The sequence below is a fragment of the Chiroxiphia lanceolata genome, chromosome 19, assembly GCF_009829145.1.
Source record: "Chiroxiphia lanceolata isolate bChiLan1 chromosome 19, bChiLan1.pri, whole genome shotgun sequence".
Taxonomy (NCBI): domain Eukaryota; kingdom Metazoa; phylum Chordata; class Aves; order Passeriformes; family Pipridae; genus Chiroxiphia; species Chiroxiphia lanceolata.
This window is the reverse complement of record NC_045655.1, coordinates 12,213,668-12,236,653: the sequence shown is the minus strand read 5'-3', so window position 1 is coordinate 12,236,653 and position 22,986 is coordinate 12,213,668. Positions and strand designations below refer to the sequence as shown.

Below are 22,986 nucleotides of genomic sequence, written 5' to 3'. Positions count from 1 at the left end.
AGACAGCCCGCCGCGCCGCAGGGGCTGCCGGGAGCTGTAGTCCGCGTCGGGCCGGGCCCCGCCGGGCCAGGCGTCGCACGCGGGCGGATGGAGCCCAGCGGCGGGGGCAGTGCGGGGCCGAGCCGGCCCTGCGGGGTGGGCACAGCCCGGCTGCCCGGAGGGCATGGCCTCGCTGCAGGCCCCGGTGCAGCCGATTCTGTCGCTGTGCCGGCTGTCCCCGGTGTCCCTCTGCCACTGGGGTGTGGGGAGCGGGACAGACCCAGCCCTGCTGTGTGGGACCCGTGTGCCTGTCCGGCCGCCAAAAGCTGCTTCCCGGTGGGGCTGTGCTGGCCCCGGTGCCCTCGGGGCTGAGAATGGCCGGCGGCGCTCCCAGCGTGGGGCAGGGTCCTGCCTCGGGGCCAGCGGCACCCGCTGGGGGCCCGCCCCGTCCGTGGCGCGGGCGCGGTGCGGCGGCCCCGGGAGCACACACGGTTAATTCGGCCGGTCCCGGGAGCACACACGGTTAATTCGGCCGGTCCCGGGAGCACACACGGTTAATTCGGCCGGTCCCGGGAGCATACATGGTTAATTCGGCCTGTCCCGGGAGCACACATGGTTAAGGCGCCCGCGGGCGCACATCTGGCGGGGGAGGGCTGCGAGCCTCGTCCCGCGCCTGGCTGCCTCCTGCGCTTCCAAAAGTGCATTTCCGCCCGGGCCGAGCGAGGAGAAGGCTCCGGAGCGGGAGGCACCGATCGGCCGCGGGCAGGCTCTGCCCCGGCTCGGGGGATGCTCTAGGGCAGCAAAGGCAGCGCCGGGAGGGAGCAGTCCTGCCCCAGAGGTACGTGGGGGGCAGGTTTTGGGGGGCCCTGCAGGCCTGGGCACCAGGCCCAGAGCTGCACTGTGTTTTGCTCACTGTGGCTGCTGCGGCATCCCTGCGGAGACACCCGAAGGCGGCTCCGCCTCGCCAGGATCGCCAGGATCTCGGATGCCCTGGGGCAGGTCCAGCGAGAGGCGAGGGGCACCGGTTTGTGTTCCCACCCCCACCCAGTGAGGCTGCCTCCCCCCCCAGCATTTCTGTAGGGGACACATGGGCTGTTGGGGTCCCCTGCACAACATCTTACTGGTGCTGCAGGAGCTGGAAGGCTGCAACCACCCCGTGCAGCCCCCACACTGCTGCCTGCCGGGTCTGCACTGCTTCAGGGGGGAAAAAAGGGCTCTGCAACTATTCCAGCTGCTGCAGCAGAATGTGGGGGTCCTGTCCCACCAGCACGACCCCAGAGGCATCCCAGCTCCAGCTGCTGTGGAGCAGGGAAGTCTGTATCCACCACCCTGAGCGGAGGGACAAGCAGGGGGTGCAGGTCCTGCCACCTACATGCCACCCTGAGCCCCTTGTTCCTCCCTCAGGGTTTGTTCTGTTTCATCCTGGTCTTTATCTCTGCCTGGAATGTATTTTGGGATGTTTTGACTTGCAGTCCCAAGGCTTCCGCAGCCACTGAGTTTAAATCTCCAACCGTTCCTGGAGAGCATCCAACCCTGACAGGAAAAACCGCGTCCCTCAGCAGGGCTGTGTGTGCCCACACACACGTGAGCACCTCCCACCCGGCACACCTGTGGGGTACAGGGGGGACGTGCTGGGGGCCCAGAGAGCCCCACGTGCCCTGTGTGTGCCACATGCTTGCCTCCATTCCCAACAGCCTGGGAAGCACTGTCTGGTGCTTCCTGGTGAAGAGTTTCTCCTCATGGAGCAGCTCCCTGTGACACTGTGTTTTCCCCAGGGCTGAGCCTGCTCTGGATCCTTGGGGAATGTCTGGTTTCATGGTCTCAGAGCTGAGGGAAATCCACAGGCTTTCCAAACTCCTGGCATGCTCCATGCCGTGCTCAGCGGCTCAAGGCCAGGTAGGGTGAGCAGAGCCAGGGCCAAGCTGGGTGATACCTGCTCGTGAGCCCCTACTTGGCCTTCTCCATGCTTCTATCCATGAATCTACCTCTCCCCTGCCTCGGAGCTGAGTGCCCACGGCTCTGCCTCTCCCCACACATGGCAGCACCAAGACATGGGCCAAGATAATGGGGTAAGAGATGGTGGGACAGAGGGGCCTGGGAACCGTGCGAAGGGGCCAGGCGCTTAGCAGAGGGTGCAAGCAGTAGGAAGAGCCCTTTGGAGCTTTTCCCTATCCCTTCGCCCCTTCCCGGTTTCAGTGACTCATGATCCAGTCATCCACCCTGGTCTCGAACGCCCTCCGCACCCGCTGCGGGAGCACACACAGTCCCCCGACCCTCGGCCTGGGAACAAGAGTAACAGCCACCCAAGAACAGGCATTCACCAAAACAACAGGATTCTGCCCCAAAATCCTTCCTGGCCTCGCCCACCCCCAGGACATAGGGCAGGGCAGGGCTGCGCAGGCCCTTTGCCCCTTAGGCCGGTGCTCTGGGATCCCTCAGAGCTGTGGAGCATGGCTGGGTGGTGCCAGGGGAGGCCGCTTGGGAGGGGAGAACAGCAAAGGCCGCACCCAGTCCCAACCCAGGGAGGTGCCTGGCTAAGACAGGAGACTGGGGAGCAGCCAACCCCATCCCAGCCCAGCACCACCTCAGACCCTGCTGCCGCGGGATGCCGAGCACTGGGCAGTGCCACACGCCTGTTTGGCCAAGGCTCGGGGCCTGGCGCCTCGGGGCCAAAGGACAAGGTGCTGCGTGCCTGGCCCCACATCTCCAGCAGATATGGCTGCGATAAGGCAGGGAAGGGCCATGGAGGGCCCGGGCTGGGCCACGGTGCCACCACCACTGCAAATATTTGGTTTGGCCCCACATAGGATGTGGTCTCCCGGGAAGGTTTCTCCCTGTGGTAGCCAGCTCTGAGCTGGGGCTGCCAGCCCGCATCCATGTCTCTGGAGAAGTGGTTCTTGTGCCCTTGTAAACCCTTTGGCTAGCAGCCCCTGGGGCACAGGAGCCCCCTGCAGAGCCTGTGCAGCCTGTGCTGCATCCTTGCAGGAGTGGGGATGCAGATATGCTCCCCAGACAGGGCTGGAGTCCCCAAAACAGGCAGGGCTGCACCCTGACATTTGCCTCATGGCATCTGGAGCTGCCTGTAATTTTTCAGGTGCTGACACCCTAAATTGCTGCTCTTGGGCATTCATGGGAGGCAGCTGAAGCCAGGCTGAGCAGGAGCAGCAGCACTCGGCCCAGGATTTGGCTGGTCATCCAGAGCCTGCTGCTCTGCTCCACTCTCAGCTCTCCAGGTAATCCCCTCTGCTGCATGTGCCAGGACTTGGGAGACTTCATGGTCCTGGCCCACATGTTGGTGAGCCCAGAGCCTCCACACTGCCCCAATGTGGGTCTCCCCAGGTGCTCACTGGGGTGACACTGTGTCCCACAGTCCAGCCAGAAGCCTAGGACTGTGCAGTGCACAGGTCCTGTCCCAGGACAGTGCTGGGCTGGGCATTTCTACACTCCTGTCCCCCTCAGCTGTCCCTGGCACCTCACAGGGCACTGCCAAGGCATGGAGGGGCTGTGGGTGCATGGTGTCCTGCTGCTCTGCCTGCTGCTGTCCTGCCCTGTGGGGAGCCAGACTGGACCCAGTCCCAACCAGCAGTGGTGGACAGATGCTGAAGAGGCCCCAGCCCGGCACCAAGCTGCCAGGTGAGGGGACCCCAGGGCCAGGGCACTGCAAAATGGGGGCCAAGGCAGCCTTGATGCCGTGAGGGCCCCCGCCCCCTCCGTAGCTCCCTGTTGGGCTTTGCTTTCTGCCTTGCCAGGGTCACACAGGAGCAGAAGGCTGATGGTGCCCAGGAGGGGCTGCCCCCACGGCCCCGCTGTGTCCGCTGCTGCCCCCCGCCCGACCAGTACCAGCCTCTGCCTCAGATCAACATGACCATCCTGAAAGGTGAGGGCTGGTAGGACCCCACTCTGTGTACCAGGATCTGTTGCCCCACAACCAGTGCCACACTGGGTTCCCAGTGCCAGCTCTTGCACAGACTGGGAGCAAGAAGCTGGGGTGGTACCTGTGGTCCAGTGCCCTGCATGAGCAGAGGGCAGGAGCCACACCAGGGTGTGAGCAGCCACTGCTCTGGTGGCCTCTGGGCAGCAGCATCAGGGGAGGGGGGCAGGGGCAGGGCAAGACTGGGATATCCTTGCTCCCTCCATCCTTCTCTCTAAGGCAGACAGGCTTTCAGGGTGTGGGTTCAGTGCTGGCCCCCACCTGACAGTCCAGCTCTCCCTCCTGCTCTGCCCAGGGGAGAAGGGGGACCGTGGCGAGCGTGGTATCCAGGGCAAGTTTGGCAAGACGGGGGTGGCCGGCAGCAGGGGCCACGCAGGGCCCAAGGGACAGAAGGGCAGCATGGGCGCCCCGGGGGAGCGCTGCAAGAGCCACTATGCCGCCTTCTCGGTGGGCCGCAAGAAACCCCTGCACAGCAATGACTACTACCAGACCCTCATCTTCGACACGGAGTTTGTCAACCTCTACAGCCACTTCAACATGTTCACGGGCAAGTTTTACTGCTACGTCCCTGGGATCTACTACTTCAGCCTCAATGTGCACACCTGGAACCAGAAGGAGACGTACCTGCACATCATGCACAACGGGGCAGAGGTAGTGATCCTGTATGCCCAGGTGAGTGACCGCAGCATCATGCAGAGCCAGAGTGTCATGCTGGAGCTGCGGGAGCAGGACGAGGTCTGGGTGCGGCTCTACAAGGGCGAGCGTGAGAACGCCATCTTCAGCGATGAGTATGACACTTACATCACCTTCAGTGGCCACCTCATCAAGTACAGTGGAGACCCCTGAACACCAGCCCCCCCCAACTCCTTCTGCACCAGGCCGGGTGGCCAAGGAGCCCCTGTGCCCTCTCATCCTGGGCATGCCACCCCCATTATGCTGTTAGCCACCCACTCTTCTGCCACTACCCTCAGCACCTGCCTCAATGTGTGAGTTCCCCCACTCCAGCTTCTTGAGACCGATCAGATGCACCTGGAGGAGCTGGAGCCATTTCCAGCCTCTGCCACATTTGTGACTGGGAAGCAGCTGCTCACCTGGGGTGGGCAGGGAGTTCCTTCCATGCCCCCCCCACCTGCTCCATAGCCGGGTTTGCTGGGCAGAGCCCACTGTGGCACTGGCTGAGCTGGCACCAGGGGAACAGCATGACTGCTGGTGTCCTGGTGCAAGCCAGCACAGACATGTGCACCGTGTTCCTCCTCCATGCACCATGCTGTGTTCTCTGCCTCAGATGGGCAGAAGGTGCTCAGCACCATCAGGAAAGGCAATGAACCACTAAGGGCCCCTTTCCTTCTGCAGAGCTGGGGGCCAGTGGGGCGGGCGTCGCAGCATGGGGCTGGGTACCCTTGGTGGGAATGGATTGCATCAGTTCCCTCTGCAGGTCCCGTCACTGCTCGCCACAGCTTCTGCTGGGGAGGGGCTGGCTCCCCGCTGGCAGCCCTGACAGAACCTTTGGCCTCAGCCACTTCCTCTTCCGTTAGATTATCTGCTGGCCAGGCTTCTTGTTTGTGTAGATGCCGCAGTGGTGTGGGGCAGCATTCTGACCTCCCTGTACAGCTCATGCTACATTAAACACCCCACGTTTCCAGCCTTGCTCACATCCTCAGTGTCCTCTTGCTTTGTGTGTATGGAGGCTCCAAAGGGCTCACAACAGGTTTCTGCTTCTGGAGTGCTGGGGCTTCCTGAGAGCCGTGGGCTGGTACAGTGCTGTTGGGTTGGGAGTGGAGAGGGAAGGGCAGACTGTCCCTAGAGAGACAGGGGTCCTGTGCTGGGTCTACACGGGATCGGCTGTGTCCTGAGGGCTGGGAGCTGAGCACAGTGACAGAACTGTCAGCCTGGGAACAGGGCAGGCTGGGGAGGGTTGCTAAGAGTACAGGTCATCCAGGACAGCCACAGAGAGGAGACAGGTCTGAGGTGAAGCTGGGGTCAGGGGCTGGAAGGGCAGGTCCATGGCTGGGCTGATCAGGGCTGCAACTGGAGACCAGCACCTCAAGTACATCAGAAAGAGGAGTGGGGGCTCAGGCTGAACTCAAATAGAGCCCCGGCACCACAGGTGGGGAGGTGGGGGATGGAGGATGTCCAGGTGAGGCTGGTCAGGGCATCCAGTGCTGTGCCTGTGTGGTGTGGGCAGCAGGGCCCCAGCCCAGTCCCATGGCAGGGCTAAAGCCTCCTGGCAGCACCAGCCCCTCAGGACCAGCTACCATCTCCATCCCAGTCTGCATAGCAGGGTCTGCTATGGGACATAGGTTGCATCCCAGCACACAGCTCCTATCCTGGGACACATGTTCTATCTCAGGACACACAGCCCGGTCCCAGTACAGATGTCTCATCCTGCGAGACACATCCCCATCCTGGGACACATGGCCTCTCATCCCAGCACACTTGTGCCATCCCAGGTCGCATGTCCCATCCCAGAACAAAAAGTCCACCCACAGACATGTGGTTCCATCCCAGGACATGTATCCCATCCCAGGACACACGTCCTATCCCAGCATACATGTCCCATCGCGGGAGACACGTCCCTATTCCAGGACTCGCGGTGCATCCCAGGACACGTCCCGCCCCGTGACTCGCGGGGGTGCCGGGGGCGGTGCGGGGCCGGCGGGGGCGGAGCTCCGGGGCCGCGCCCCCGGGAAAACCGGGCCCGGTGGCGGCGGCGCCGCCGTCAGTGCGGCAGCGGCGGCGGCAGCAGCGCCATGGCGGAGGCGCCAGAGGGGCCCGGGCGGCGTGGGAAGAGGACGGGAACCGACTCCGGGGCAGAGGAGCCGGCGGAGGCGGAGCGGGCCGGGCGGCGGCGGCGGAGGTGGATGGCGGGGGCCGGGGCCGCGATCGGGACCGGGACCGGGGTCGGTGCTGTGATCAAGACCGGGACCCAGACCGGGGCCGGGACGGGGACCAGGATGGGAATCGGGACCAGGACTAGGATGGGCACCGGGATGGGGATCGGGACCGGGATGGGAATCGGAGCCGGGGTGGGGACCGGGACTAGGAGCGGAATGGGGTTCAGGACCAGGACCAGAATGGGGATTGGGACCGGGATAGAGATCGGGACCGGGATGAGGACCGGTGCCCGGGCTCGCGGGGCCCCGGAGGGTGCTGACCGCGGTGCTGTTCCGGCCCGGCACTCACCCCCATCCCGGGGCAGCTTCCAGCCGGCGGCGGAGACCCGGGGAACCACCGTCCTGCACGACACCATCAATGACCGCCCGCAGCCCCTGCCAGGTGAGGCACCGTGAGAGGGGCCCGCTGCACCGCTGGGGCCCTGCCGGGATGAGGACAGTCTGGTGCCGGTGCCGGTGGCGAGCTGCTCAGGCAGTGCTCTCTGCTGACCCTGTCCCGTCTCCCCACCGCCCCCAGCGAGGTACTTCGACACAAAGACGACAGAGCCCATCAGCTTCTTCTTGTCTGGCCTGGAAGAGCTGCTGGCCTGGCAGCCCAACAGCAACGACGACTTCAACATCTCGGCCGTGCCGCTGGCCAAGCGCCAGCCCCCACTCCACAGCAGGAGGCCCCGGACGCTGGTGTGCCACGACATGCGTGGCGGGTACCTGGAGGACAGGTATGTGCTGGGTGGAGGGGAGATGCAGTAGCGGGGCTTGATGGCTCAACCACCAAACCGCTTCTGTTTCTGGATGATGTGTTTCCTGCTGGCTCAGCCACAGGTGGGCAGGGATGGGGCATTTGGCTTTTGGTGCCAGTGCTCAGCAACCTTGCTCGGGCTGGGATGTGCAGGACTAGGTCAGTGCCACAGCTGTGCACAGCTCTCAGGTGTGAGTCAGGCTCCTACCCAGCCCTGCAGCATCTGCCAGCGTCCTTCCTACACTGCCCAACCCTCTTTTCTCTCTGCAGGTTTATCCAGGGCTCAGCCACACGCAACCCCTACGTCTTCTACCATTGGCGCTACATCGACATCTTTGTCTACTTCAGTCACCACACTGTCACCATCCCGCCCGTGGTCTGGACCAACGCAGCGCACCGGAACGGCGTCCCCGTGCTGGGTGAGGGCAGGGCTGAGCCTGGGGCAACCCCAGGCGTGCAGTGGGTTCACTGGGGCGTGTGGCTGATGCTGCCCTTGCCGTCACCCCAGGCACGTTCATCACGGAGTGGACGGACGGGGAGAAGATGTGTGAGGCGTTCCTGGCTGGCGGGGAGGAGGCGTTCGGCGCCGTGGCCGAGCAGCTGGCCCGCATCGCCCAGCACTACCGCTTCGATGGCTGGCTGGTCAACATCGAGAACACGCTGAGCGTAAGTCATGGTGGCCCTGCTCACCTCCCTGCCTTCCCTCTGCTCACCTCCCTGCCTTCCCCCTGCTCACCTCCCTGCCTTCCCCCTGCTCACCTCCCTGCCTTCCCTCTGCCCACCTCCCTGCCTCCCCTGCCCACCTCCCTGCCTCCCCTGCCCACCTCCCTGCCTTTGTACTTCACCCATAAGGGAGCCCCCCATCCCACACCCTTCACCCACCTCTCCCTGCTCTCTCCTGCCAGGCAGCAGCAGTGGGGAACCTGCCCCCCTTCCTGCGGGACCTGACGACACGGGTGCACAGTGCTGTGCCAGGGGGGCTGGTGATCTGGTACGACAGTGTCCTGCAGGATGGCACGCTGAGGTGGCAGAATGAGCTGAATGAGGACAATAGGTGAGGTCGGCAAAATTGGCCCTGGGTGGGGGGCATGAGCCCACCCCAAACCCTGTGCAGGAGTAGTCAGGGCATGACCTGTGCAGCCCTCGGTGGGGGGGGTGTCTGTGAGGACAGCCACAGCAACTACCCTGCCACCCTGACCTTCATCCCCAGGGTGTTCTTCGATGCCTGTGATGGGCTGTTCACCAACTACAACTGGAAGGAGAAGCAGCTGGAGCACACACTCAGGCTGGCCGGGCCACGCCAGGCCGACGTTTATGTTGGTGTTGATGTCTTTGCCCGTGGGGATGTAATCGGTGGTGGCTTCGACACTGACAAGGTGGGTATGACAGGGCTGGGCCAGAATGGGACCTTGGACCTCCCCTGGTGCAGGGCTCTGAGCTCCCGCCAATGGCTGTGCCATGCCCTGTTGGGCTGCTTACCTGGGGATGAACTGGTAAGGAGTGGGGGATCCCAGAGCTCCTGGACATGCATGGAGAGGGAGCTGGGGGTTCTCCAAGCTGCCATCCCTGGAGAGGGAGATGCCACAGCACATTCCCACAGTGTTCTGCCCCACCACGGGGCCAGTGGGACCTGGGAGGGAGCAGGGACAAGACAGGTGACAAAGTGACTACGTGGTCTGGCCTGTGCTGCTCACCACTCATCTCTGCAGTCCCTGCGCCTGATCCGCCAGCACAGCCTCTCCGCAGCCATCTTCGCTCCCGGCTGGGTCTACGAGCACCTGGGGGAGGAAAACTTCCTGCAGAACGAGAATAGGTGAGAGCAGCTCGGCAGGAGGTTGTGGAGGAACGGGGCTGGGCCAGGAGGACTGTGGGGGGGCAGGAACAGGGCTGCTGGGACACCATGGCTGCCAGGGCACTGTGGCTGGCACACGGGCTGCTGGCCAGGAGCCAGCTGGTCCCACTCTGCCACAGCTGACACAATGTTCTAGACCATACAGGGCAGCAGCTATAGCAGGGAGCTCTGCCCTGACACCCACCTTTGCCTCCAGGTTCTGGGGCTTGCTGTCTGAGTACTTGCCCACACACAGCATCTGCACGCTGCCCCTCGCCACCTCCTTCAACCTGGGCATGGGCACCAGCAGGTTCCTGGATGGGAAGGTGGGTGCAGGGTGACAGCTCTGGTCTGGCTGGACTGGGTTGGGATGGGCAGGGGGTCCCCGCTCTTGGCTCCCTCAGCCAAGCTCTCCCTGTGCTGCAGGACGAAGAGTCTGGGCCCTGGTATGACCTGAGCATGCAGGAGATCCAGCCCCTGTACCCAGAACACCAGGGCAGGCTGAGCACCAGCTGCTGCCTGCAGGACGCCTGGTGTGGGGGCAGCTCCCTGAGGCTGCAGGGGACCATTCCCCCCGGCGAGGAGCGCATGGCTGTCCGGTGAGTTGGGGCATAGCCCTTTGCCCCCTCCTCAGCACCAGGCTGGCACCATGTTGGCACAGCACAGCCAGCATGGCCCAAGCTATGTGGCCCCAGGGCCTCGTGGCAAGTGAGCTGGGGCTCTGCCCACACTGCCCAGCACACCTAACCCAATATATCTTTGTTTCTCTCTCTGTCTCTGTCTCTGTCTCTCTCTCTCTGGGTGGATTTGGGGTCATCAGCCTCTTCTCTTTGCAGATGCCGGCACCCCCCAAGCTCTTCTTGACCCTGCTCTACAAGCTGGAGGGACCACAGTCCGATGACTTTGTGGTGGCACTGGAGGTCACCACCTGGGATTCAGGGACCTGCCTTGAGGGCAACCCCACCTCCCTGCCTGGTGAGGACCCCGTCTCGCCATGCTCTCTGCAGTGAGCACCCGCAGTGTGGCGCGGGACCAGCTCAGTCCCCTGCCCCCTGACCTGGCTCCCTCTTGCAGAGCCCAATGGTCGGTATCACCCCCGGTTCCTCCCGGCTCCACCGCCTGGACTTGCCAAGCTGCTTGCTGCCTGCCACCGTGGCTCCCATGGCTGGACCAGCCGGTGAGTGCCCTGCCTGCATCCTGTCCCCACAGGCAGGCATGAGACACCGTGGCTCCCTGGTACAATTCCCGCTCTGCCCCTTCCCTCTCAGGTGCTATGAGCTGGAGCTGCAGGACTGCAGCCTGCGAGACCTCTCTGTGATTGTGTCCCGCCAGCAGCCCAGCCCACAGGAGACATCCTTCACCTGCCTCCTCGGGGAGGTCCGGGTGAGTGCCTGTCGCTGTCAGCTGGAGCCACCTGCCTGATGCCACCCCTGTTCTGGGAAGGTGGGAGGGTGCCTGCTGCTCCCTGACAGCCCTGTGGTTCCCTCACAGGTGCTGGATGCGGCCAGCGTGGCGGCTTCCCCGCCACAGGTGCACAGTGTGACAGCCTCGCAGCTTTGGTGGCAGGAGGGCCCTGAGCCCGAGGAGGTCTCGCTCAGCCTCACCCTGCGCTGGTCCTTCCCGCCTGGCCGTGCCGGATGCTTCCGTGTCCTGAGCCAGGGTGCCCGGTGCCGCCGGGGCCAGACGGCACCGCAGCTGCTGGGGCTGGCACAGGGCTGCCTGTTCCGTGCCGTGGGGCTGCTGGTGCCGCGGCCGACGTCCGGGCAGTCCTGCCGGCTGGAGCTGCTGGTGGAACCGGTGCTGCGGGACGAGCTGCCCGTGGACCCCGACCGCTGGGGCCGCCTCGTGCTGGTCTATTCCTCACCAGGCAGTGGCACCAGCTCAGATGGGCATTAAAGCAACCGTGGTGCAGCCCGTGTTGTGTTTCCTCCATGCGGTGGGTGGGCTGTGGGTGGGGGACACCAATGGTGGAGGCTGCATTTCATCACCCTGGATAGGTGGGTCCCTCTTCTCCTGATCTGTGGTTGTGCTCAGCCCTCACCGTGGGGGCCTGCTGGGCACTGACCAGGGCCCTGTGATGGGCTGGAAGGGACCCCCCTAGATGTGTGACCCGCCCCCCAGCTCCTGCAGCCCTCACTGCCTGCAAGCTGTGTGTCCACAGGATGGGGCTACTTGTCCCAAGAACCCCAAGCCCCATACCCTCTCCCCTCAGGGCCCAGTCTAGTGGGGAGCTGCCAGCATGGGTGGCCACTGTGCCCATCACTGTGGACCCAGCCCAGTGCCATCAGCCTGTGCTGCCTCCCCTGAGCATCTTCTGAGGAGGAGAGAAAATTTATAGCAGCAATTATTTTCTCACAGTCTGGTGAGCAAGCAATTAGCAGGCAGAAGCAGGCGAGCGCGCCCGCAGTGGGGTACTCAGCCACACACCCTCTGTGTGCTGGCCCTGTCCCCAAACAATGCGGGCTCCGGTCAGGGATGGTGCCAGCGGTGAGGTGGGAACATGCTGGGGAACGAATTACTTGATGGTTTGAAGAATGAAGGGCTAAGCCCAGCCAAGGAAGGGCTCCCTGTGCCGCACCCTGCTCCCTCGTCATGGTGAGGCCAAGGGCTCCGTGGGTCCCCCCCTCACCCACAGGCTGCAGCCCCCTGCTCAACACGACTGGACCTGCTGTGGCAGCCGCAGCCTCACGCCCCCGCACCAGCACCCCAGTCAAAACCTGAGTTGCCCTGGTTGAAGAAAGAAATCTTTATTAATAATTTCAATAATAATAATAATAATAATCCTTGTAATAATAATAATAATAATAATAATAATAATAATACTGTTTATTAGAATGGTCACACCTTTAAGCATACAGGATGGGCCGGCGCCAGCCCGCACGCCGGGGCGGCGCAGGGGTGCTGTAAGGGAGAAGCCAGTACAGCGATGGACGGAGCTTTGTACACGGGGGCGGGCGGGGGCCGGGGCTATGTACACCGGGAATAGAAAAGGGGGAGCTCATCGCTGGGGCGTCAGGGGCGTCTGCAGACTATAAAGTGAGGTTTGAGGAGTGGCAGAGCCACGTGGGTGGGGGGCAAGGGGCTGAGTGCGAGGCCGCCCATGGGACGGGGCTGCACCCCAGGGTGGGCTCCACAGCACCCTGTGCCATCAGCCACCGGAGCCAGTGTGCCAGCGGCTGCAGCCCAACCCCGGGGCTCGGGCAGGTCCCCACGGGTGATGCAGCGGCTGAGACCCCGCGCCCAGGGCTGGGGGGTCCCGCTGCCTTGGGCAGGGTGGCTGTGAGCATGACCCACGCTGCAGAGCAGGCGGGAGCAGGAGCAGGAGCAGGGCAGTCCCTGGCCCGGCGTCGGTCAGGGCTGCTCCGGGCAGGGTGGGAGCACAGGGTGTCAGGGATGGAGGGAGGGGAAGGGGTCGCAAGCGAGTTGCAAGCTCCTCTTAACAAAAATTCCCTTTAAAAGGCAGAGGCTTGTCCCCTGCAACGCCTCAGCACCGCGGCCACGCCGCCGCCCCAGTTCCACACTGGAGCCGAGGCCTCGCACACTTGACACGCTGATGGCCGGCAGCGCCGGGTCTCGGGCAGCACGAAGCTGGGTCCCCACCCTGTCACCCGGTCCCCCGAGCCAGGCAGGGGTGCAACGCTCTGCCGGCACCCCCAGCGCTGCCACACCGGGGAAAGGAAGACGTGGTGCCCAGGCCCTGCGCCTGGGCAGGTGAGGGCCCCGTGGACCCCCACGGACCCCCATGCCGGCTCCCTCCCTGCCGGGCTGTGGGCCGGGGCGCAGTGGGTCCCTCCGGCGCGTCCGGCCGCCGGTGCTCGCCACGGCTCCTCCGGGACTTGCTCGCTCGGTGCTTGTGGACAGTTTGGGACTCACTTGGCTGCTTCCACTTGGCTTTGTTTTTCTTTTTTTGTTGCTTTGCTTTTAATTTTTTTGTTTGGGTTTTTTTTTTTTTGTGTGTGTGTGTGTGTATTTTTTTGCCCTTCCTGGTCCCAGAAGGAAACAGCCGTGGGTTCACTACAACAGAAACAAGAGAGGCAGGTCTTTCGCTGGAGCAGCCTGGCCGAACCACTGGCCAGGGGGGACACAGGCACCAACCTGGCCCCCCGAGCCCATACAGCCAGCCCAGCCTCATGCACTCAGCTCTGCAGAGCAGCACGGTCAGCCCAGAGAAGTGCTATTGCCCGGGGGTGCCTTGGGGTCCTGCACCTTCCCCAACCCCATCTGTCTCCAGAGCTGGCAGCAGCCCCCGTCAGCTCCTCTCTCTCCTATGGGGGCAGAGGGGTTGCTTGGGAGCTGCCATCGCCCCATGCCCCAGCACCTCGGGTCAAGCATCCCTGTGGGCCGAGCACCCCGGCGGGCTGAGCATCCCCTCCTGCCTCACAGGGGAACGAGCCCTCTGCACCCCAGCCAGGGCAGTGCCTGTGGGGGGACCCTGCACCCCAGCTCTGGAAACGGGGTGCCACTGGGGCCGAGGGCTGGGCCCGTTCCCCGCAGTCCCCGGGGCGGGCGGACGGAGCAGGATTGGTGCGTGGCGGCGGGACGGAGCGGCTGAGGTAACCCTACAGGTGTGGGTGCCGCGGCCCCGCAGAGCCCGGCGCCAGCCCCGGCCACCCAGGCAGCGCCCGCGGGTCCTCCGCAGGCTCGGCCTCGGCTCTGTCTGCCTGGTTTGGTTTGGTGCTAGTGAGCATCAGGGGCAGTGGTGGGGGGGCTGGGTCTGTCTTGCTAGTAGGGAGTGAAGCGGCTGTACCCTCCTCGGTATAGACTAGCCTGCAACATCAAAGATGAAAAAAAAGCCAATCAGTATTTGGAGAGAGGCAAAGCCCAGATCTTCCCTTTTTTCCTTTTTTCTTCTTTTTTTTTTTCCTTTCAACTGATAAGGATTGGGCAAGGCCAGGGTGCCCAGTGCTGCCCAGGCTCTGTGGCAGCCATGGGTACTGCCCTGGGGCCAGAGGGTGCCATGTGCCCCAGCCATGGCACCGCCATGATGTGCCCACCGAGGAGCCTGTCCCCATCCCTGCTGTGGCACGGGGTTGGAAACCCCCAGGATGGAGTGCCCATGGCCCCTCACTAGTGGCTGCCTGGGGCTGGGGGTGCCAAGGGAGTAAAAAATGCCAGAGAAAGGTGGGTTGGCTTTGAGGTCCCACCAATGAGTGAGATTTTTCATCTTTGATGCTGTCAGAGCTAGCCAAGAGCCACGGCGCATGGGGGGCTGCAGTGCTCCCTGTGTGTGGCTCTGCGTGGGGGCCTGGGGACAATGCCCTGCACTGGGATGAGAGAGGGGATCCCAGACTCCAGGCAGGGCCCTGGGATATTGAGCAGGCAGCTGGCATGGGGTGTAGCCAAGCTCCCGGGAAGCAGAGTGCATGGGCAGGACTACGCAGGGTGTGAGGGGTACACGGAGCAGAGGTGTAGGGTAGGGGGTCTTCTCTCCTGCAGACAGAGCCAGGCAGGGGCTGCGCTGTCCCCGCTCCCCTCCCACAGTCCCCGTGTGCGGGGTGCCCCATGCCCTGCAGGCTGGCCGGCTGCCGTGCTGGCCCCCTCCCCGGGCTGGCTGCAGCCCCCCGGAAGCAGAGGAAGGCCGAGGGGCTGCTCTTACCATGGTGCCGATGCTGTACGTGGCGGCGGGGCCGATGGTGTGGTGGTAGGGGTCTGCTGCTGCGTACACTCTGCCATAACTAGGAGCAAACACAGTGGTGGGTGTTAGTGACAAGAGTGGGGGGTCCTGTCTCCCCTTGGAGCCCTCCTGCCCAGCTGTGCCTGGGAGCCCCCCGGAATCTCCCTCCAGTGGTGCCAGCCCTTTCCAGTCCCAGCTCTGAGGGAAGCGCAGGGGTCCCAGTTTGCAGGACACCCTTCCCCATGCCTGACCCTGCCCATCCTGTGGTGCACAAGAGCTGGGGGGGTCAGAGCCGGCAGTGCAGGGGGTGACACGGGGCTCCCCCCCCGCGGTGCTTACCTGTCACTGTATGCTGCCGCTGCTGCCGCAGGCTGGGCGTACCTGTAGGCAGCATAGCCCCCCTGCAGGGAGGAGAGACTGGTCAGGGGGCAGCACCCACGGCGGGGGGGACCAGGGTGAGGGCAACTGGGTGCCCCATGGCATTGCACATTACAGTGGTGAGGCCTGTGGGGAGCCAGTGCTGGTGCCACTGGGCACGCAGCAGCCTCATTACCATTCCCCAAGGGCTTTCACAAACATTAACCTTAAAAAATTAAATTTCCAGAGGAGAGAATGTCACCTCCCCACTTGCTTTAATGAGGTGCCATGTTAGATAAATCCTTCAGCGCCTGCCTGAAATATCGCTGCTGGCTCCTCAGACACAGAGGTTAAACGTGGGTGTAAGGCACTGAGACCGTAAAACCCACGTGGTGCTGGCCCCGCAAGGGGGCTGGTGGGCACAAGACAGGGTACAGGACCCCAGGCAGTGCCACCCAGATCGCTCCAGAGGAGCCATACTCTGTTCATACTCTGCCTCCCAGGAAAAGAGGGTGGAAGGGGCAGAGCCCACCATGGAGATGCCCAGTGCTGCCTGCTCCCTGCCCTGGCATGGGGTCCCCGTCATGGCCCAGCCCCGGGCACAGTGTCACTTACATAGATCTCAGCTCCGTAGAACCCGTCCTGGTAGACGACCCTGGAAATGAGGTGGAGGCGTCAGAGCCGGGCCAGTGTCCCCAGACGAGGGGAGCAGAATGAGGGTGGTGAACGAGGGGAGCTGCCTCAACAGCGCAGCTGAGGGGTGAGGAGTGGTTGTGCAGGCCCTTGAGGGCATGTCCAGGCTGGCACTCTGAGCAGGGACCTAGGGACAGGTGGACGGCATGGCCCAGGGCCAGGGGTGCTACAGGGATGGAGGAGTCTGGAGCATGATAGCTGCTGGGAGCAGCTGAGGAGCTGCAGATGGCCATGTCCATGTCCGTGCCCAATGCCAGCACAGCCGCATGTGCCAGGAGAGAGTCTCCATTAAACCAACCATCCTGGCTGGAATAACATCCCGTGCCTTGGGGCACAGGAGGCTGGTGAGTGCGTGGGTCACCCTGAGGGCAGCAGCCTGGGGGTTGCAGAGAGTCCATGGCCAAACAAGTGCTGTGGGAGCTGCAGCCCGTTCCTGATGTGTCAGAGCCTGGTGACGCTGCTGCAGACCCGGAGCAGTGCCAGCACATGCCCCCTGCCCCAGCAGGGCCCCGCCGTGGCCGTGGATACTCACGTGCCGTAGGTGGGGATGGGCGGCGGCGGCGGCGCAGCTCGGAAGGTGTTGTAGACGGCGCGTCCCCGTCCCCGTAGGTGTGCCCCTCGGTAGGCCACGGCTGTCCCCGTGGTGGGGTATGGGAATCCCGTTACTGTGGGAGGAGGGGACACACATGGGCTTTCCACAGCAGGTCTGCACAGCTGCAGTGGGGCATCTGTGACAGAGCCCACCTCTGTACCCCCGGCCTGTCAGGGACATGGCCCCGTGGGGATGCTGGGCAAGGGGATGGGATGGGGGGAGCTGTCCAAGTAGGGGTCCAGGACAGGGAGAGGGACCGGGGGCTGCTTGTTGTGCTGAGCAGTGGCAAGGTCGGACAGAATGCAGAGCTGATGTTTGGGGGGCACCTGGGGTAGGGATGGCTGCAACCCGGTTATTACCTGCGTAGAATTCGGGGCCATAGACTGCTCCCACCACTGGGTTCAGCTTCCAGCCTGTGGGCAGAGAGAGCCAGTGAGGACAGGGCACTGCTCCCGTGGCACACTCCTGAGGGGCCACAGCCCCATCCCTGGGCAGGAGGAGGGCATGGAGGGGTTGTATGCCTGCACTGGGCAGGGGTGGCTGCTCTTCACAGCGGAGGATGTTCACAGTCAGAGCTCCACGGCAGCCAGGCAGTGAGCGTGCCCAGGGGATGCCCCTGCCCACTGCAGTCCCTGCTCTCTGGACACTGGCCCTTACCGTTGGTGTAAGGGTTGGCCACCTTCTTGTTGGTCATGACACGGGCTGTGGCATTGTTCACCTGCAGAGAGAGGGACAGGGGCTCAGTGCCTGCGGGCCGTGGGGCTGGTGAGGCCGTGGTCCAGAGGGCCCGCTCGGCTGTGCTCGGTGCATCTCGCTGCTGCTGCTGCAGGTGCCGGAGCGAAGGACGCCGGCTGCAGCGGAGCCGTCACCAGGCAAGTCTCTGCCCGCAGCCGCCCCACCACACGCAGACCTGCTCGTACCCCCAGCCAGGCCAGGCCTCCTGGCTTCAGCAACGAGTGTGGGTCAGGCTGGCGGCTGATGCCCCGAGTGCTGCAGTGCCATGCTCAGGCCTGGCTTTGTTGGACCATGTTTTCCCCATCCATGGGGCGCTGCTGTGCCCTGCTAGGCTCCTTCCCTGCCCTCGGCACTGCTGGGACGTTTTGTCCCATTCCCTCTGCCATGTGCCACCCTGCTTCCCACTGCTTGCCGGCCATCAGTGAGGAGCTGCCGATGAATGGGCAGAGCCTGATGCCTGTGCCAGGCCTGGAGAAATCAAAGCCTCCAGGGACAGGTAACCTCCGGCACTGCGGGTGCAGAGCCCTGAGTGGATCCTCCCTCCTGGCACAGGACAGGTGGGAACGGTACATGGGGCAGAGCCCTAAAGCTCCCTGCAGAGCATGGGGCAGCTACACAGGAGGCACAGGGCTGCAGGTGGGGGTCTCTGCCAGACCCATCTGTACCAGGCAGAACAAAGCCCCAGCTGAAATCCCGGCTCTCCCTGCACATGGGAGGTTCCTTTGGGCCGGACGCTCCTTGCGCCAAGCGATGAACTTCCTGGCAGCCGGCACACATGCTCCTGTGCCACATTCAGGGACACATGCAAAGGCTGGGCACGGCTCCCCGGGGGCACCCAGGACCCAGAGCTGCCCTCAAGCATCCCGCAGCCCGGGCAGGGGACACGCACACGCAGGCATGGCACGGCACTAGCACACTTATCTGAGCACCTCAATCTTCCGGCCCTCTACGATGGTGCCATTCAGCTTCTCTCGTGCCCGGTCGGCATCTGTGCTAGTTTCAAAAGTTACAAACCCAAAACCCTGTGAGCAGAGGAGAAAAGGAGAAAGAAGGAGACAGAGAGAGAGAGACAGAGAGAGGGTGCGGGGACAGAGAGAGAGAGGGGGTGAATCAGGAGAGCTGGCACAGAGGTGAGGCTGCCACAGTGCAGAGATGGAGAGCCCGGGCTGGGGTCCCCGCAGGGGCTGGGGGTCCCGGCTGAGGCCCCAGCATCGCCCACAAGCTGGGAGGAGAGTCTGGGAGAGGGGCACAGAAAATGGGGAAGATACAACAGAGACATCCAGACACAGATGGACATGAGCTGCCTGTGGGGGGGCAGAGCAAGCCCTTCCTTCCCTCCAGTGCCAGGGCCACCCCAGTTGGTGCAGGAGCCACCCCGAGATGGGGCATCCCATGCCAAGATCCCATGGGGCAGGAGAGGAGAGCAGGTTACAGTGCTGCCAGGTAACCCGGCTCTGCTGACCCCCTCCCCAGGACTCGCCATACGGTGCCAGCTGTGGGCAGCACCCACCTTGGAGCCCCGCTCATTGAAAATGATCTCCACATCCAGTATCTTCCCGAATTGCTGCAAGTGGAGAGAGCAGAAGGGTGAGTGCCTGTAGAGCTCCCGGCCCCACACCCGGGGCTGCTGGCATGGGGCTCTGTGCCAGGGATGGGCCAGGGGCTGCCTTGGGGGCCAGGCCCAAGGACTCTCAGGGCCATGCAGGGGAGAGCCCTCATCCATCCCATGGCTCCCACTCTGCCAGGACTTCGGGAGTGTCACCCAAAATCTCATTAGCCGGCACTGCTCTGAGTCCTAATGAGGGCTAGGAAGGGGATAGTGAGGGGAGACGAGGGCTCTGTGTCACTCCCCACTCCATGCACAGGATGGGCCCTTGGAAGGGGACAGTGTCAGTGTCCCGATGGTGACACAGGGCAGCATTGAGCAGGGAGCAGGTGACATGGTGCTGGATGGGGCTGGACTCACCCCAAACATTTGCCGCAGGTCAGGGTCCCGGAATCGGAAGGGGATGTTGGAGACGTGTAACCTCTTAGGCTGCTGCTTGTCTGTGTTGTCTGAGGAATGTAGCTGCTGGCTGTCTGTCTGTGCCGCCTCGTCTGTCTGCTGTGGGAGGCACCACCACCATCATCCCCTGTCTGTGCCAGACTCATGTCCCTGCTGGGGCTCCAGTCTTGGGGAATGTCCCCCTGCCCTGTGCTTGGCCCTGCCTGCCCCCAGGGACACCCTGAAACCAGCGGTCCCCAAGCCTCAGGCAGCACCCCATGAGTGTCCCTGCATCCTGGTGAGCCGGGGGGATGATGGCAGGGCTGGGGGGGTGCTTGAGGCAGGGGTGCAGACACTGCCTGCCGGGCCATGTAGAAGCACCGGGAAATGCTGAGCTCAGCGCTTCCCCAGTGCTGAGTTCCAGCCCTGTAATTGCCATGATCTGGTGGACCAGAGCCAAGCAGGTGGATTACAAGTGATTAGAAATGATGGGGAGGGGCTGCGAGGAGAGGTGATGGTGGGAGCACCCAGCCCGGTGCCCCGTGGGACTGCAGCCAGGCAGCACCACTGCCCCAGCACCCTCCCAGATGCTCTGGCAATGCCCTCGGCCCCCCCGTGCCCTCTGACCCGCTGCCTTACCGGTACCGTCTGTGTCCCTGCTATGGACTGTGTGCTGGCGTCGGTGCCCGGCTGCTCGGCGTGGCTCTGTGCTGGTGTGTAGAGGGTCATGGCGTGCTCCGGTACTGTGCTCTGCCCCGAGTAGTCCTGCGTGGGGTGGGGGTGCGGTGGTGCGTACTCTGCGGGGATTCCGTTCTGGGGGGGTGGGGGGTACTGGGCCGGGGGGTAGGGCTGAGCCATCGCGTCCGGCGGAGCCGTGGTGTCCTGGTTACCCTGCCAAGAGAGTGGCACCGTCCCCCTTAGCCGCTGGTGTACCTGGGGTGCCTGGGCTGCCACCTGCCCACAGATGGAGTCCTGGTCCCCGCAGCCAGACCCAGGCCCCCCACCCCACTACTCCACATCCCCCCTAAACACTGGTCCGTCTCCGTGCTGCAGTGGCTCTGGGCTCACGTTTCTATCAGCTGAGCCCTGATCCTCTCCCCCTCTGAGGCCCTGTCTACCTAGTGCACTGGGGCTTGGGTGGGAGGATGGACACTCCTCTGTGGAGTTTAACTCCTGAAGTTGGCACATCTTTGCCCTTGGGGAGGGAGACCCAGGTAGACCCCATTTTGAAGCCCAACGTGAGGCAAAGCAGAGCCTGACTGGTAGCATTGCTGTGGGGGGGCTGCACAGCACTGGCACCTGCCAGGGTCCCAGTGCCAGTGGTGGCAGTCAAGGGGAGCAGGGCTGGGCAGGCAGGGAGGCGAGGCAGGGAGGAGGAATGCTGATGGTCCCTTGGCAAACACCATACAGGGATCAATTAACTGCTAAATATTTGATTAGGCCTTTTGCTCTAACGCAGCGGGCCTGGCTGCCCCGGTCAAACTGGGTAAGCTGCACCCACGCCAAAGGCCGAAGACTGTTGGGGGTTTGTGGGGGGCTGGAGATGTCACCCACACGGCTGTGCAGCCCACAGCCTGCACCTCTCCTGCACACCCACCCATTCACCCACTGTCCATCTTCACAGCCCAGCGTGCCCCCGTGGGCTCTCCCCGCTCACACACGTGTGTGCCGCACACAGCCGCCCACCACGGCGTGTGGCCACAGCCCCCACAGCAGCCCCGAGGCCACACAGGGCAGCGCCTGCAGCCCCCCAGATGCTTTACAACGTGCCGTGGCAGCCTCTCGCCCGTGAAATCCATCTGTGGCTCAGCCTGTGGAGACAAGCTCCTTAATTGTGTGTGCCGCGAATTTATGTTGCTGGGGGATGGCAGAGGGCTGCAGAGGGGACGTGCTGGCAGCCGCCATCCCCAGCCCACAGGGCCGTCGCGCCTGCGAGGGCGGCGGCAGAGCCGCGCCGGGGACACATGGAAACCCAGCGGGAATAGCCCCGCTGCAGATCTGCAAGTCATCGGCAGCGCCGGCAGCGCCGGCCGTGCTGACTCAGCTGCTCGGGACGCGCCAGCCGGAGGCACCTGCCAGCGCGGGCCGGGGTTGCCATGCTGCAGGAGCCGAGCCCATCGCCGGTGCTGCCCCAAGACGGGCAGCCAGGAACTGCTCTTGCCCACACCGCTCCTGCCCACACCGCAGGTGCTAATGCCACCTGGCATCTAACCCTGCTCCAGGGAGCAGGCAGACACCGACAGTCGCAGCAGTCACACCTCCAGTGTGACCCTCCCTGCTGCATCCCTAATTCCCGGTGCCCACCTTTGCCTTCCCTGCATGCACAGAGAAAGGAACAGCCCACATCCCTCCTGCCTGGGACACTCATCCTAGCTGTCACCACAGCCAGGATCAGCCACCACCATGTGGGGACTGGGGGCAGGGGGATGCAGATGGGTGCCGGGACAGGGACTGTCCTGACCTGCCCAGATCTTGGGCCCTGCTGGCCCCTCGTCAGCCTGTCCCGACAGCCATGTTCGTACCAGTTATTAATTAGGGCTGTCGCAGAGCCTGTCAACCCGGGTATTATTTCATTCAGGGACCATTAGGTTCCCCCGGTTGCTGCTCACAGTGCCGGGGCTGCAGGTGCTGCAGAGACGCAAATCCAGGGCTCCCAGTGCCTCCCACTGCCCCCAGCACCCGGCCACCCCCACCGGGGACAGGGCTGCTCAGTGGCTGGTGGGGGCTGGGGGCGAGGGTTCCACGGGGAGGGGGATGCCAGTGGGTTTGGTTGTGTGGTGCTTGCTGATATCACAGGGAAAAAGCTGCTGCTCAGCTCTGCACCCCACACTGCCCGCAGTACTGGAACAGCCCCATCCCTGGGCAGCCCTGGGCAGTGAGGGTCCCCCTGCTCCTCCCAGGCAGTTACTGTGGCCCCTTCTCGAGGTTCCTCCCTGCACTGAGCACCCAGGGGTCCTGGGGGACCCAGCTCTGCAGCCCAGAAGAGGCAGCCTGGGTGCTCCCAGCCTGGTGTGCCTGGCCATGTGGGGAGCCCGTGGCACAGTGCTGGCCTGTGGGTGGTAGGGACAGGTGCTCTGACACACATCCCTTGCTCCCATTGTACCTGTTCCTCCTGGGTGTGGGAATGCTCCCACACGGTGCTTTCGGCACTTGCAATAAAAGAAATGCTGATCATTAATAGTCCTTGGCCTCATTTAAAATGAGACAGATCAGTGTAGTGCCCAAGCCTGGAGCAAAGCCGGTGGCATTTAACATGGCACAGGAGACACAAGTAGTACTCCACCACCTCCGCTGCCCACCTGCTTGTGCAGGTACTGCCAGGACTGTGGCACAGCCCTGTGCTGAAACACCACAGCCCCAGGGACAGCAGGGGAGAGGCTGGGATGGGGAGTCCAAGTTCCCCTGTGCAGTGTCCCCTGTATGGTGTCCCCTGCCCAGTGGCTGCTGCCTGGCATCCTCTCCATGGTGTCCCCTGCCCTGCCCATGGCTCAGTCTCGCACCACCAGCCCTGCACAACGGCTGCTGCAGCAGGCAGTGGGTAGATATCATCTTTAGCTGATTAAATGTCCCTCATTAACGAGTTTCTTTAATTAATGAAGTTTTTTTGTTTGCTCCACTTGCTTTCTCCCCCTGTACT

General features: G+C 63.6%; 3 protein-coding genes across 15 annotated transcripts in view; 2 read left to right on the top strand and 1 right to left on the bottom strand.

Moving 5' to 3' along the window:
- Nucleotides 1–444: 444 nt before the first annotated feature.
- On the top strand, nucleotides 445–5,564 carry C1QTNF1 (C1q and TNF related 1). 3 transcript variants are annotated; one of them, XM_032707020.1, is made up of 5 exons: nucleotides 445–817; nucleotides 3,074–3,212; nucleotides 3,459–3,612; nucleotides 3,729–3,856; nucleotides 4,206–5,564. In XM_032707020.1, exons 3-5 carry the CDS (start codon nucleotides 3,473–3,475, stop codon nucleotides 4,754–4,756), a joined length of 819 nt encoding a protein of 272 aa, XP_032562911.1. In that variant the 5' UTR covers nucleotides 445–817; nucleotides 3,074–3,212; nucleotides 3,459–3,472; the 3' UTR covers nucleotides 4,757–5,564. The 3 variants fall into 3 exon arrangements, with proteins under 3 accessions (XP_032562911.1, XP_032562912.1, XP_032562913.1); XM_032707021.1 differs by having other exon boundaries at nucleotides 3,439–3,612; XM_032707022.1 differs by lacking the exons at nucleotides 445–817; nucleotides 3,074–3,212 and having other exon boundaries at nucleotides 3,242–3,612.
- Nucleotides 5,565–6,660: 1,096 nt separating this feature from the next.
- Nucleotides 6,661–11,285, top strand: ENGASE (endo-beta-N-acetylglucosaminidase). Its single transcript, XM_032707080.1, has 14 exons — nucleotides 6,661–6,767; nucleotides 7,110–7,186; nucleotides 7,322–7,523; nucleotides 7,814–7,962; nucleotides 8,052–8,209; nucleotides 8,449–8,597; nucleotides 8,754–8,919; nucleotides 9,253–9,356; nucleotides 9,592–9,700; nucleotides 9,801–9,973; nucleotides 10,195–10,349; nucleotides 10,449–10,551; nucleotides 10,643–10,757; nucleotides 10,866–11,285. The coding sequence occupies exons 1-14, from the start codon at nucleotides 6,661–6,663 to the stop codon at nucleotides 11,268–11,270; spliced, it is 2,172 nt and encodes a 723-aa protein (XP_032562971.1). The 3' UTR covers nucleotides 11,271–11,285.
- A 2,007-nt stretch (nucleotides 11,286–13,292) lies between these two features.
- The window catches only part of RBFOX3 (RNA binding fox-1 homolog 3), a 142,004-nt gene continuing 132,310 nt past the window's right edge, over nucleotides 13,293–22,986 (bottom strand). For 7 of the 11 annotated variants that reach the window (XM_032706638.1, XM_032706637.1, XM_032706645.1 and 4 more), the window contains 11 exons: nucleotides 19,989–20,240; nucleotides 19,332–19,469; nucleotides 18,876–18,929; nucleotides 18,295–18,387; nucleotides 17,288–17,348; nucleotides 16,990–17,043; nucleotides 16,571–16,703; nucleotides 15,961–16,000; nucleotides 15,328–15,389; nucleotides 14,971–15,049; nucleotides 13,414–14,141 (listed from right to left, as the gene is read on the bottom strand). In XM_032706638.1, coding sequence (XP_032562529.1) covers nucleotides 14,097–14,141; nucleotides 14,971–15,049; nucleotides 15,328–15,389; nucleotides 15,961–16,000; nucleotides 16,571–16,703; nucleotides 16,990–17,043; nucleotides 17,288–17,348; nucleotides 18,295–18,387; nucleotides 18,876–18,929; nucleotides 19,332–19,469; nucleotides 19,989–20,240 — 1,011 coding nt within the window. In that variant the 3' untranslated portion in view covers nucleotides 13,414–14,096. Of the gene's footprint in view, nucleotides 13,389–13,413; nucleotides 14,142–14,970; nucleotides 15,050–15,327; nucleotides 15,390–15,960; nucleotides 16,001–16,570; nucleotides 16,704–16,989; nucleotides 17,044–17,287; nucleotides 17,349–18,294; nucleotides 18,388–18,875; nucleotides 18,930–19,331; nucleotides 19,470–19,988; nucleotides 20,241–21,871; nucleotides 22,112–22,986 lie in introns of those variants that run through there. The other 4 variants (XM_032706643.1, XM_032706644.1, XM_032706648.1 and 1 more) reach the window with 3 other exon arrangements.

Coding starts and splice junctions, on each gene's coding strand:
- ENGASE (XM_032707080.1), top strand. CDS start 6,661: ATGGCGGAGGCGCCAGAGGGGCCCGGGCGGCGTGGGAAGAGGACGGGA. Junction 7,187..7,321: donor CCGCCCGCAGCCCCTGCCAG/GTGAGGCACCGT, acceptor CACCGCCCCCAG/CGAGGTACTTCGACACAAAG. Junction 9,701..9,800: donor GCAGGTTCCTGGATGGGAAG/GTGGGTGCAGGG, acceptor CCTGTGCTGCAG/GACGAAGAGTCTGGGCCCTG.
- C1QTNF1 (XM_032707020.1), top strand. CDS start 3,473: ATGGAGGGGCTGTGGGTGCATGGTGTCCTGCTGCTCTGCCTGCTGCTG. Junction 3,613..3,728: donor GCCCGGCACCAAGCTGCCAG/GTGAGGGGACCC, acceptor CTGCCTTGCCAG/GGTCACACAGGAGCAGAAGG. Junction 3,857..4,205: donor CAACATGACCATCCTGAAAG/GTGAGGGCTGGT, acceptor TGCTCTGCCCAG/GGGAGAAGGGGGACCGTGGC.